This window comes from Urocampus carinirostris, chromosome 19 (assembly GCF_059441175.1).
Source record: "Urocampus carinirostris isolate Australia breed hairy pipefish chromosome 19, RoL_Ucar_1.0, whole genome shotgun sequence".
NCBI classification, from domain to species: domain Eukaryota; kingdom Metazoa; phylum Chordata; class Actinopteri; order Syngnathiformes; family Syngnathidae; genus Urocampus; species Urocampus carinirostris.
This window is the reverse complement of record NC_142367.1, coordinates 13,108,886-13,120,937: the sequence shown is the minus strand read 5'-3', so window position 1 is coordinate 13,120,937 and position 12,052 is coordinate 13,108,886. Positions and strand designations below refer to the sequence as shown.

Sequence of the window (12,052 nt, the reverse complement as noted above, 5' to 3'; positions counted from 1 at the left end):
AGTTCATGTCATGGGAACCTGTCGTGGGTTCAAATCCAGCTCCAGACATCCTGTGCGGAGTTTGTATGTTCTCCCCGTGCTTGCGTGGGTTTCGTCCGGGCACTCCGGTTTCCTCCCACAATCCAAAAACATGCATTTCAGGTGAATTGGCCGGTCCAAATTGTCCCTAGGTGTGAATGAGCGAATGAGTTGTCTGTCCCTGTGTGCCCTGCGATTGGCTGGCAACCAGTTCAGGGTGTCCTCTGCCCAGTGCCCGGAGATGGCTGGGATGGGCTCCAGCTCCCCCGCGACCCAAATGAGGAGAAGCGGTACGGCTGATGAGATGAGATGAGATGAGATGACTTGACTTGACTTGGTCAAAAAACGAGTTTGTCTTATACTAAAGAGAATCAAAGTGACATAAACACACCACTTTTCTTCTCAGTTCTTAAAGAAAACAAGGAAAGAAAAAGAGTATAAAAAGAAAATAAGGGGAAAACAAAAAGTAAGACAAAAGACCACTGGGGAAAAAGAAAGAACAGAGAAGGGAATAAAAGTGAGAAAAATAAAGAGTAAAGAAAACAATAAAGAAATGAAGGAAGAAAAAGAAGAAAAAATAATTAAAAATAAATTAAAAAAGGGGAAAATGAAAGGAAAAAAGAAATAAAAGAAACAGAAAAGGGAAAAAGAAAATAAAAGAAAAACGAGAAGAGTGCAAAAAAAGTAAAAAGTAAAAAATAAAAGAAAAATAATATAAAGAAAGAAAAAAGGGTGAAAAGGAACGGGAGAAAATGAAAGAAAAGAAAAAAACACAGGTTTTGCTTTTTAGGGGTACACTTCGAAGCAAGATGGCAGACAATCATGTCAGCCCCCTCTATGTGAGCCTCATCTTATCCCTCATGCCCCCAATAAGCAGGTTGGCGCCTTGCATGGCTGAATGGCCGCTATTGGTGTGTGAGTGTGTGTGTGAATGGGTAAGTGTCAAGCACATTGTAAAGCGCTTTGGGACGTCTTCATTGACTTGAAAAGCGCTATATAAATGCAGACCATCTACCATTTATGTAAAATAAACGCAAATTTCTTGACTAACGAACACATAAAAATAAGTTTGTATGACAGTTCAAGTATTTTTGCTTATTGTTCAAATCATATTATTTCTTTTAGATGAATGACGTTTTTTTCAGCCCCTCTAGGAGATGCTAAAAAGGCACACTGTCCCTTTAAAGCAGGGGTCGGCCAACGTTTTGAGTCACAGGCTGCATTGGTTTGGAAAACTTTGCACAGCGGCTGGGCTGGAGAAAACAAAATGGCTGATTGATGTATTTAATATTTGGTTGAATCCGATATCTCAGCAATACATAAGAAAAATAGATAAAATGAGCCGATTCATTTTTGTCTCGTTCGCATTCACCTGCACAAGTAGTGGGATAATTTCCCTCAATTGGTTTTGAAACACACAAAATATACAAATAAATATATTCATTAAAAAAATAATAATTAAAAGTATAGCAAGGTAATAGCTTCCTTTTTAAGCACTAATTTGGACCATTTGCATTGAAAACTCTCAATACAATAGGCCTACTTTACAAGTGTTTTATTGCATGAAATGTAGTATCTTGATAAATAAAACTGATTTTTTTAAAAAAAGCATATACAGGAAGATGTAGCTAGCTATTTGAATGTTGGCCATGAGTGCAATAAAAAAATCTAGTTTTTAGAGGGTTACACAGGGACACAATCTAAAAAAAATCCAGGTGAGTGCAATTGTATTGATTCAAACCAGGAGTGTCAAATTAATTTGAACTCAGGGGGCCATATTGTAGAAAAAAACATTGCCACGAGGCCGGAACACTAGATTAGAAAGAAAGACAAAAAGAGAGAGGAAGCATGATAGAACGAGAGAATGAAAAAGAAAGAGAAAGAGAGAGAGAGAGAGCATGATAGAAAGAGAGAATGAAAAAGAGACAGAAAGAGAGGGATAAAGAGAAAGAAAGAATGAGAAATAGTGAGAAATAAATAGATAAAGCTAATGAAAGAAAGAAAGAAAGAAAGAAAGAATGATAGAAAGAAAGAGGGACAGAAAGACACAAATATAGAAAGAAAGAAAGACAGAAAGGCAGAAAGAAAGACAGAAAGACGGACAGACAGAAATACTGAAAGACAAAATGACAGAAAAACAGAAATACAGAAAGAAAGAAAGAAAGAAAAAAGAAAGACGGAAACACAAAAAGAAAGACAGAAAGACAGGAAGACAGAAATAAAGACAGAAATAAAGACAGAAATAAAGACAGAAAGAAAGGAAGAACGAAATAAAGAAAAATAAAGAACTAAAGAGAGAGAGTGAAATATAGAATAAGATACAGAGAGAAAATGGGAGAGAACGTTGGAAAGAAAAAGAGAAAGAAAGACAGAAAGAAATGATACTGAAAGAAAAGAGACTGCACTCACTCAACTGCTAAAAAAAAACAGTTAACACATCCAATGCCAAATAATTTTTCCCATTGTTTGTGAATAAATGTGTTATGCTTGGAAACGACCCCTTTAATCCCTGATTATAATATGCAATATTATAATCCTGGGAAATTAGGCTAAATTAAAATGTTAAATAAACATTTTTACTGATCCAACCTACACAAGGCGAGAACATCTGGATCTGTCCTCATAGCCAAACTGAGCTGGACGTCCCTGCTTTAGTGACTGGGCTGAGTTTCTAATAATTACAACCTGATAATAACAGTTATAACATAGTAACAACGTAGTAATAACCTAAAAAGCTTTTATTTCGGACTAAAAACGTCGAGGAACAGTGCACATGTAATCCTACATACAGCAACAGCTCCTAACGGAAGCGTTTGGAAGCAGGTCACGCGAGCGGCATCCCGCTGCCGAGTCAAAAGTCCCCCCCGCAGCTTCCCATTAAAGTTCATCCGTGCCCACTTCCTGCACGTCTCCTTCTCCAGCAGCAGCAGATGCGCGCCAACCTGTCGGGCGCGGCCTTCCCGAGCGAGCTGCGCCAACTGCTGCAGCGTCGCCTGCAGGAGCTTGAGAAGCAGCTGCTGAGGAAAGTCAGCAACCTGGAGGAGGAGAAGAGCGTGCTCTCCAACGCCACGGCCGCCTATCGCCTCAAGACGGAAAGCACCCTCAACGCGCTCGTGGAGAGGATCAGCGAACTTGAGAAAGGTACGGAGTTATATGGTTGACCAGGGGTCTTCAACCTTTTTCAAGCGGAGAGCTTGTTTTGGCTCCTTATTAGCGCAAAAGGCGCCTAGTTTGATTCACGTTTCTAAAATAACACCGTATCTTGTACTACTTACAATGTTATTACCAGGTTATTTATTGGAAGTAGAAAGAAGGGGAGAAAGAAAGAGAAAGTAAGAAAGGAGAAACACAGAGAGGAAGAGAGAGAGAGGAAGTGGAGAAAAAGGAATAGTTAGAGAAAGAGAGGAACAAGAACGAGAGAGAGAGAGAGTGAAAGAAAGAAAGGGAGAAAGAAATAGAAAAAGTAAGATAAAGAAAGGGAGAAAGAAAGCGCAAAAGAAAGTGAGAAATAAAGAGAGAAATCCATTAAGAAAATGAGAGAGAAAAAAGATATAAATAAAGAGCAAAAGAAAGAGAGAAAGAATGAGCAAATGAAAAAGAAGGGAAGAAATAAAGAGTGAAATAAACAGAGCTAGTAAGAGAGAAAGAAAGTGCAAAAGAAAGAGGGAAAGAGAGAAAGATATAAAGACAGAAACCTACAGACAAAGTAAGAGAGAAAGAACAAAAGAGCAAAATAAAGAGAGAGAGAAAAAGAGAGAGAAAGATCAAATGAACGAGAAAGCAAGCAAGAAAGAAAGAGCAAAGGAGCAAAAGAAAGAATGAAAGAACAAAAGAAAGAGCAAAAGAGATAAGGAAAAAAGATAGAATGAAAGAAAGAAAGAAAGACAGAAAGAGGAGAACGAAAGAAAAAGGAGAACGAGAGAGACAGAGAGAGAAAGAAAGGGAGAAAGACAGAAAGGAATAAAGCCAAAATGTGAAAAAGAAAGTAGGACGGAAAGAGAAAGAGAGAAGGAAAAGAAAAAGTCAAATTACCCTATAGCATTGGATACAAACCAATGGTAATTAGCTAACCCCTGGTACCCCAAAAATAAACATTAAATTAACTGACTGGCAACCAGTTCAGGGTGTCCCCTGCCCACTGCCCGAGGATAACTGGGATGGGCTTCAGCACCCCCGTGACCCTACTTAAGAGAAGCGGTACGGATAATGGATGGATGGTTGATTCACGGTTTACGGATCATTTAACCGCCTGGATTGTCGGGGCACCACTGAGAATAAGGGACACGACTCTGGACAGCTTTCTCCACAGCTGAAAGTTCCAGGTCTGTTTTTGTTGTGGTTGGCACCAGTCCGCTCCTTGATGTTGTTAGCCCAGTTCTTTTTAACAGAGCTTTCTTCATTCAGACCCCGGTGCTGTGGAATGCTTTGCCCTCTGAGATGCCATCTGCAACCCCAGTGAAACGGTTTAAATCTAGGCTTAAACACACTTCTATTCTATAGCTTATGGATGATGTTAACCTTAAAAGCTGTCAACCCTTATCTGATATTAGAAAGCAACATCCAATACAGCATGGTCATCCTGGAAGGGGGATAACCTTTTTCAAGGTTTTTCCTTGCCCTCCTCTCAGTAGTCTGTCCAGCCCTTTGAGACTTCTTATGACTAAGGGCTGTAGAAATAAACATGACTTGACTTTCAATCTTCCTCCTGCCTCCTTGGACAGTGCCCTGAAGAATAATCATGGCCAGTCCTGATGATCTTGTGACGTGAGAATGCGGCCTTGTCTCACACCGACGGGATTTGAAACCACGCTTCAATGGTGTACTTCCGCATGGTGGCCCATGAAGCGGCTTGCCATACTCTGGAAATCCACAAAGATGTGATCGAGGTTTCTCTGGTGTTATTGAAACTTATCACATATGATGCGCGGTTTAAAAATCAGTTCTTGGGTGCTCCTTCGCTCCCTGAAACCTGCCTGTTCTTTGGCTAGTACGTTTTCAGCCTGTGATTTTAGTCTGTTCAGTAGGGCCTTTAGCATACCTGTACTCGCATGGCTAATGTAGAAGACATTAGCTAGACAGAAGAGCAGCTTCAGCGACAGACTGCTGTCACCGTCTTGTACCTCGGACAGACTGAAAAGATATTTTCTTCCTCATGCCATGAGGCTCTTTAACTCCACCCGGGGGAGTAAAGGCCCACATTAAACCACACCCCCTACATTACATATTACCGTACTTTTATTGCAGTGTGTATGTTATGTAGCACTATTTAAATACTCTATACAACACGCTACAGTGGGTATTAGCACGTTACATTGGGTATTTGTATATTGTATTCCTGTTGCTTTATTATTGTATTGTTCTCAGCGAAGGGATGCTGCTGGAAATGTGAATTTCCCTGCGGGGATGAATAAAGTATCTATCTATCTATCTATCTATTGAGATTGATGGTTTTGTAGGTCAAGCATCGTTGGAGGTATCCTTTCTTTGGTAGCATAATTACTAGCGGCTTGTCCATGGACACTGTCCTGCCTACCAGCTCATTTTGCAAACCTTTGTTCATCTAGTTAGTTTGCCACCATAACTAAATTCAAATTAAAAATGAAAATGATATAAAAACCTCAACTTGCGAGGATTGTCATACCCTTAGTTTGGTTTAATAGCCTCCTTATTTTCAAAAATAGTCCGATCGTCGATTAGTTACGGCCATGGGTAGGGTAGTCATGCATGGTTATTTGTGTTTTTTGATCATATCAAGCTTTGTTTCCATGGTTACCATGTTTTTGCTGCTTCTTTTAGCATCACTGCATGCCTTGGACCTATAAAGGATAAATACAGTTTAAAAAAATAAAGTATCGCAGACTAGCAGGCGGAATCAGAAAGGCATTGTGGGAAGTAGTGCCATGATACAAACCAACATTAGGCAAGCGTTTGATGTGACGTCGACCAATAACATCATATGCACAAAAACGCAAAGTTCAATTGTTTTGGGGCACACAATAAATGTTGTTGATGTTGTATAGCAGGGGTGTCACACTCAAACTCATTTTATTTCGGGGTGGGGGTTCACTCAATAGGACAAACATTCTCTCGGAGGCCGGACTAGCACATTAGAGAGAAAGAAAAAAAAGAGAGAAAGAAATAAGAGAAAGAGAGGGAGAGAAAAATAGAGAGGGTGCGACAAAAACGGAGAGAGAGAGAGAAAGAAATACAAAGAGAAATAGAAGGAGAAAAAGAGAGAAGGAGAGAAGGGAAGAAAGAGAGAGAAGAGAGAAAAGGAAAAAGGAAAGAGAGAGCAAAAGAAGGTCAAAAGACAGAGAGAAAGAGACAAAGAGGGACAAAGAAGGAGAAAAAGTGAGACAGAGAGTGAAAGAGAGTGAGATAACGAGTGAGAAAAAAAGGGAGGGAGTGAGAGAGAGAGAGAGAAAAGAAATACAAGTACAGCGTTTGTGAGAGGCACCTGGCTTTGGCAACATCAAGTGGACATATTTCAACCTGCAGATCGTTTTTCCCTTGCGCTTCTCTCAGCGTTATCTCGTGGGCCGGATTCAATCCCTTACCGGGCCTCATCCGGCCCACAGGCCGCCTGTTTGACACCCTCTCACTCTCTCTCATGCTCTCAACCATCCAACCACTCTTGCTTCCTTCCTTATCTTCCTCCCTCTATCCTTTCTTCCTTCCTTTCCTCCCTCCTTCCTTGCTTTCCTATCTACCCCTTTTGTTCCCTTCTGTATAGCGTGGAAAATGCTGTAAAAAAGGTCAGAAAAAAATTCTTACAGCACAAAATGAATACGTCAGAAGTCAGGGTGCCGTATCTTAAGGCTCGACTGTTTATGTTTTCTGAAACAATAACGGCAACATTGCTGTATTCAAATTGTTCCTGTAATCGCATCAGTATTGAAACTTGAGTTGTATCCATTTAGGGGTGCTCCAGTACCCTTTAGTGGTTGGTTGAATTTTTTTGGCCTATTTGTATCTATCCTCTTACATTGTTTTGTCTCGTACTATGGTACTCGCCATGGTAGCCAATAGTGTATCAGCTGCCTAAAAAAATGCAATATTAAGGATGATGCTTTATTGCAGGGGTTACGTTCCAAGAACAATCTATGATAGACGAAATCTGCGAAGTAGAAACCTTAAAGGCGGGGTGCGACGTTTGAGGTGTCCCTAAAAAGTTGAAAGTAGAATATATTCTCAATTAAGTATGTGTTAGCAATGCTAGACAGAGTTCAAAGAGCCTTTATAATTGTTTTCCACCACGCTTATCTGCTTTTATCTTACTTTTAGACCTTCTGTTCCGGGATATGCAACACATTAGGAAGAAAAAAAGGGGGGAGAAGTGGACATTGGTTCCATGCTCATTATCAGGTTATTTTTGTTAGTGTAGCCTGAAAATGGTAAAAGAAAGAAAAGGGCTGTTTCAGATACTTCCTAACGCAAACCCAAACCCCCAAAAAGTTGATTGAGTGGAAGTTTATTAGTACTTGAGGAATGAGCTGACTGAGGCAGCTATCATCACTTTAAGCCCAGAAATGGCAGAAGAGAAGCAAAATTTCGAGTTGCGGACACATCCTTTAATCTTTTTACAATTACAGTATTATACAGTAAAATACTTTTGTCTGTGCAGAACATCTTGTCGGGATTTAGAAGGAAATTTGCACGTACGTGACTAGTATTTGGCAAGCTGTTTTAAGGTTTTGTACATACAGTATAAAACTGCAATGTTATTGATGCACAGGTTGAAAAGAAGCAGAGACTGTTTAGCCAATCAGAATTCAGAACACAATTTGATATGTAAAGTGACTAAGTTGACTAAGTAACTGGTTACATGAATTTCCGGCAGGGGGAGAGGACTTCAAGTCCCCGGAGCAGTTCAAACTGTCGCTCCCCCAACGTACCAACTACTTGTACGGGCGTATCATCAAGAGCCTGCCGGAGATGTACGCGTTCACCCTCTGCATGTGGATCAAGTCAGGCGCCGCTCCGGGCATCGGGACGCCCTTCTCCTACGGCGTTCCGGGACAAGCCAATGAGATCGTCCTCATCGAGTGGGGGAACAACCCCATCGAGTTGCTCATCAACGACAAGGTGAGGCGTGGTCCGATTTTAGCGTCGTCCAAATACTGATCTTGTCCTGTGGTGAAGGTCGCCCAGCTGCCCTTGGAGGTCCGTGACGGGAGGTGGCACCATATCTGCGTTTCCTGGACTACTAGGGATGGCCAGTGGGAGGCCTACCAGGATGGAGAAAAGCAGGGGGCAGGAGATAACCTGGCGGCATGGCACCCCATCAAACCAGGAGGGGTCATCATCCTGGGACAGGAGCAGGTACCAACTAGCTCGCAGAGATGGATGAACAAATTCATGCATACCTCAATGCATCCATGCAGGAACCTATCTCGGAACCTATCCATCCATTTTCCCTACTATCTATCTATCTTTCATTAATCCATCCATCCCCTCTTTCACTCTCTCATACTCTCAACCATCCAAACACTCTTCCTTCCTTCCTTATCTCCCTCCCTTTATCCTTTGTTCCTTCCTTTCCTCCCTCCTTCCTTGCTTTCCTATCTACCCCTGTTGTTCCCTTCTTTCCTACCTGCCTCCCTCATTCCTTCCTTACCTCCCTTCATGCTCCCTCCCTCCTTCCCTACCTCCGTCCCCTCCTTCCTTCCATCTATACATCCCTCCTTCCCTCACTATCTTTTGCCTTCCTTTCTATCTACATTTCTTCCTTCCTCCTTTCCTCCATCTGTCCCTCCTTTCCTCCTTGCTTTACCTAGATTGTTTTATCTGGCATTCAAACTGATATCAATGATCAATTACATCATTAACTAAACAAGTATCTTATAGCATTTAATGAGATTACAATTGTTTCTGAAATTATGTTTCTGAATATTTATTAGCTTCTCAACACATTTTAACAGCCATCAACTATACACAACTTTTGTTTCTATGCAAAGTGGAGCTCAATACTACAGTAAGTAAACGAACTGTCAGTAATAAGTCGTTTATTTCCCCGTCTCCAGGACGTGATGGGGGGCCGCTTTGACGCCGGGCAGGCCTTTGTTGGGGAACTGAGCCAGGTCAACATTTGGGACCGGGTCCTGAAGCCCGCCGAGATCCAGTCCATGGCTAACTGCACCTCCTACCTGCCGGGCAACGTCATCTCTTGGCTGGCCAGCAACGTGGAGGTCTTTGGGAGGGGGGCCTTCAAGAAGCCCTTGGAGATGTGTCTTGAGCGACTTCCCAATACTTAGACATTTATAGTCTTGCCTCGCTTAGCTGCTATTTTGTTTTTTTGTGGATTTTGTTTATAAGTACTGGGACACAATATAAAAAAAAAAATCTGTCAGACATCCCCTCATATGGATACAGTAAACACTGGAAAACGACATGAATTCTCTTAGGTATGGATAACAAAGTGCATTTGCCCTATAGCGGGAGAAGGAAATCAATGGTAATTACGGTAGCTAAATTGTTACAAACCCCATGGTACCCCAGAAAATAGAATATATTAAGTACTAATTAAGTGTAATATACATGTATAGAATTAAATAACGTTAGAAAATAATATACAAATTCTATTCCCCTTAGGTGTGAGCTAGTCGAGTGGAATAGCGGGGGTGCACAAGGGGGTAGGAGACGATGTATTAAAAGAAGATTTCTTTGCTTTAATCACGTCTTGATTTGTAATAATAGTCTCTGTCATCGATTGTTTACAGCCACGCATCTGAGCAAGGATAGCCATTTGTGTGCCCTCTTGGTATTTCTATGGCAAGATTCATTTCTAAGGTTATCAGTTTTTGCTTTTCTCTTTAGCGCCACTTGGAAGGCAAAGCAAATAATCAGTAAAGTCTGTATCAAGCACACAAAATTTTTAACTGAATGAGGAGAGATGCATTGTGGGAGGTAATTTGTGACGTATACCAGTAGCAAACCAGCACTTTATATCACGTCGAACAATAGCAGACAAGCATTTTAGAGACATAAAGTTCAAACTTTTAGTTTTTGTACACATGAAATAAATTGTTGTTGATGTCATATAGTGGGGAAAATGCCATAAAGCAGGGCTGAAAACATATTCCACACCGTAAAGTGAAAACGTTGGCACACCGTATCCCGGGGTTTTATTGTACGAGCAAGCTAGCGGTCATCGGCATTTGAGCTACTGTTCCGTTTCGTGCGAGATGAGAGCAGCAGAGAAGATTATCTCAAAGGCCTTGCTAATGTTATGTCTGTTGCTTAACGCGGAAATCGGCTTGGAGCCAAAATCAATCACATGTCGGATCCTGACATGATTAGTCTGGAAAAACATTGGATTCCATTGGCACTTTATAAAGTGGGGGATCGCTTTTACATGATAACAGTTGTACTAATTAAGCAAAGTGCTTTTGTTGCCTTCATGCCTTGTCCTTTAATTGTGTATTTCCTATTCATTGTATACTAAGTGTAAAATATTTATATTTTCTTTTGCATTTATTGATTGTATCGAATATTGTTAGCATAAAAAACGGTGTGCTTGTGACATACAGTATTTGCAGTCCATGACATTATGTTAAGTTTTTTTATATATTTTAGCAGTTTTGCACATGGAATTTAACATTATTTCTTGTCTGTGCCTTCATAGAAACTCAAGTGCCAACCATTATTCTACACGTGTAAAAATTGTTATTAAATGTGCAAAATAAAACCTGAATGTTTGCCAAATTCATTTGTTTTTGTTTTATAATAACTGCTTTTTTTCCCAAAATAACATGTGATAACTTTTCTCTTCTTTTAATGCATGTTTGAAAATGAAATAATTAATTCATTCATTGAATTCTGTAATTAACATATTGATTAAATGATTGCTATTGTGTATAATTAAACTACGTATTCAAAATTCAATTTTTAAAAAGCAAACATAAAGCTACTGAATAAATATAAAAACAAATATAAAAATAATATTGTTATTATTATGAATTATATTATTTGATTAAACTATTAAATTATATAAATTATATAAATTAGACAAAAATATTATAATCTTTTTTTGTAATTTTGTTTATGCATGTTTATAACAGAATAAATTTTTTTTGAATTAAAAATTCAAAAAAAGCACAATTATTATAAATCATTAATTTATTGTTTTCAATGTATTACCTTTTTCATTTAATTTGTTTGCACTGTAAGGAGAATACCCCCAATGTTGTTATACTTGTACAATATAAAAATATAAAAAGTATTAATTTCATAACATTAAAAAAATTATATCTATCAGTAATAAGTTATATTATTCTATAAAAAATATTATTATAGTTATTCTTGCAAGCAATAATTTGTTTACAACTAATAAAACAAATGTCAACATAAAAAATAAGTACAGCAATACTAGTAATATTGTTTTAATTATTTTATATTATTAGTAGTATAATATATATTGTTAATAATATAAAACAATTCAAATATCTACTATATTTTACATAACTATCAGTAGTACTAGGAGAATCACACTTCTCATCCTCCCTTGTAATGGCTATTCAGGGGTACTGGATGGTCCGTCTGAAAGTCAAATATCAGATCCAAGAGAAGCAGTGGGGTTTTTGTCCGGGCAGTGGAACAGTGGACCAGCTCGACACACTCTGCAGGGTCCTTGAGGGTGCATGGGAGTTTGCCTACATGTGTTTTGTGGACTTAGGGAGCCCTGTGGGGTTTTGTCCGCATTGCTGCAGTAAGTTGGAGTTAGTGGAGTTGGACTACGCCAAGGCTGCCCATTGTCACTAACTCTGTTCATAACTTGTATCGACTGATTTTCTAGATGCAGCCTTGGCGGGGAAGGGGTCCGGTTTGGAAGCCTCAGCATTGTATCTCAACTTTTTGCAGATGATGTGGTGCTGTTAACTTCCTCAAGCCGTAATCTTCAGCTCTCACTGGAGCAGTTCAAAGCCAAGGGTGAAGCGGCCGGGATGAGGATCAGCGCCTCCAAGTCTGAGACTGGGGTCCTCAGACGGAAAAGGGTGGCACTTTCTGGGATCCTGCCCCAAGTGGAGGAGGTCAA

At 39.8% G+C, this 12,052-nt stretch overlaps 1 protein-coding gene across 2 annotated transcripts in view; it reads left to right on the top strand.

Moving 5' to 3' along the window:
* nptx2b (neuronal pentraxin IIb) overlaps positions 1-10,116 on the top strand; it is an 11,163-nt gene extending 1,047 nt beyond the window's left edge. Inside the window, exons 2-5 of one of the 2 annotated variants that reach the window (XM_088323578.1) lie at positions 2,943-3,159; positions 7,859-8,103; positions 8,161-8,340; positions 9,042-10,116. In XM_088323578.1, the coding sequence (XP_088179704.1) occupies positions 2,943-3,159; positions 7,859-8,103; positions 8,161-8,340; positions 9,042-9,272 (873 nt within the window). In that variant the 3' untranslated portion in view covers positions 9,273-10,116. Of the gene's footprint in view, positions 1-2,939; positions 3,160-7,858; positions 8,104-8,160; positions 8,341-9,041 lie in introns of both variants that reach the window. The other variant, XM_088323577.1, reaches the window with a different exon arrangement.
* The last annotated feature ends 1,936 nt before the right edge of the window (positions 10,117-12,052 follow it).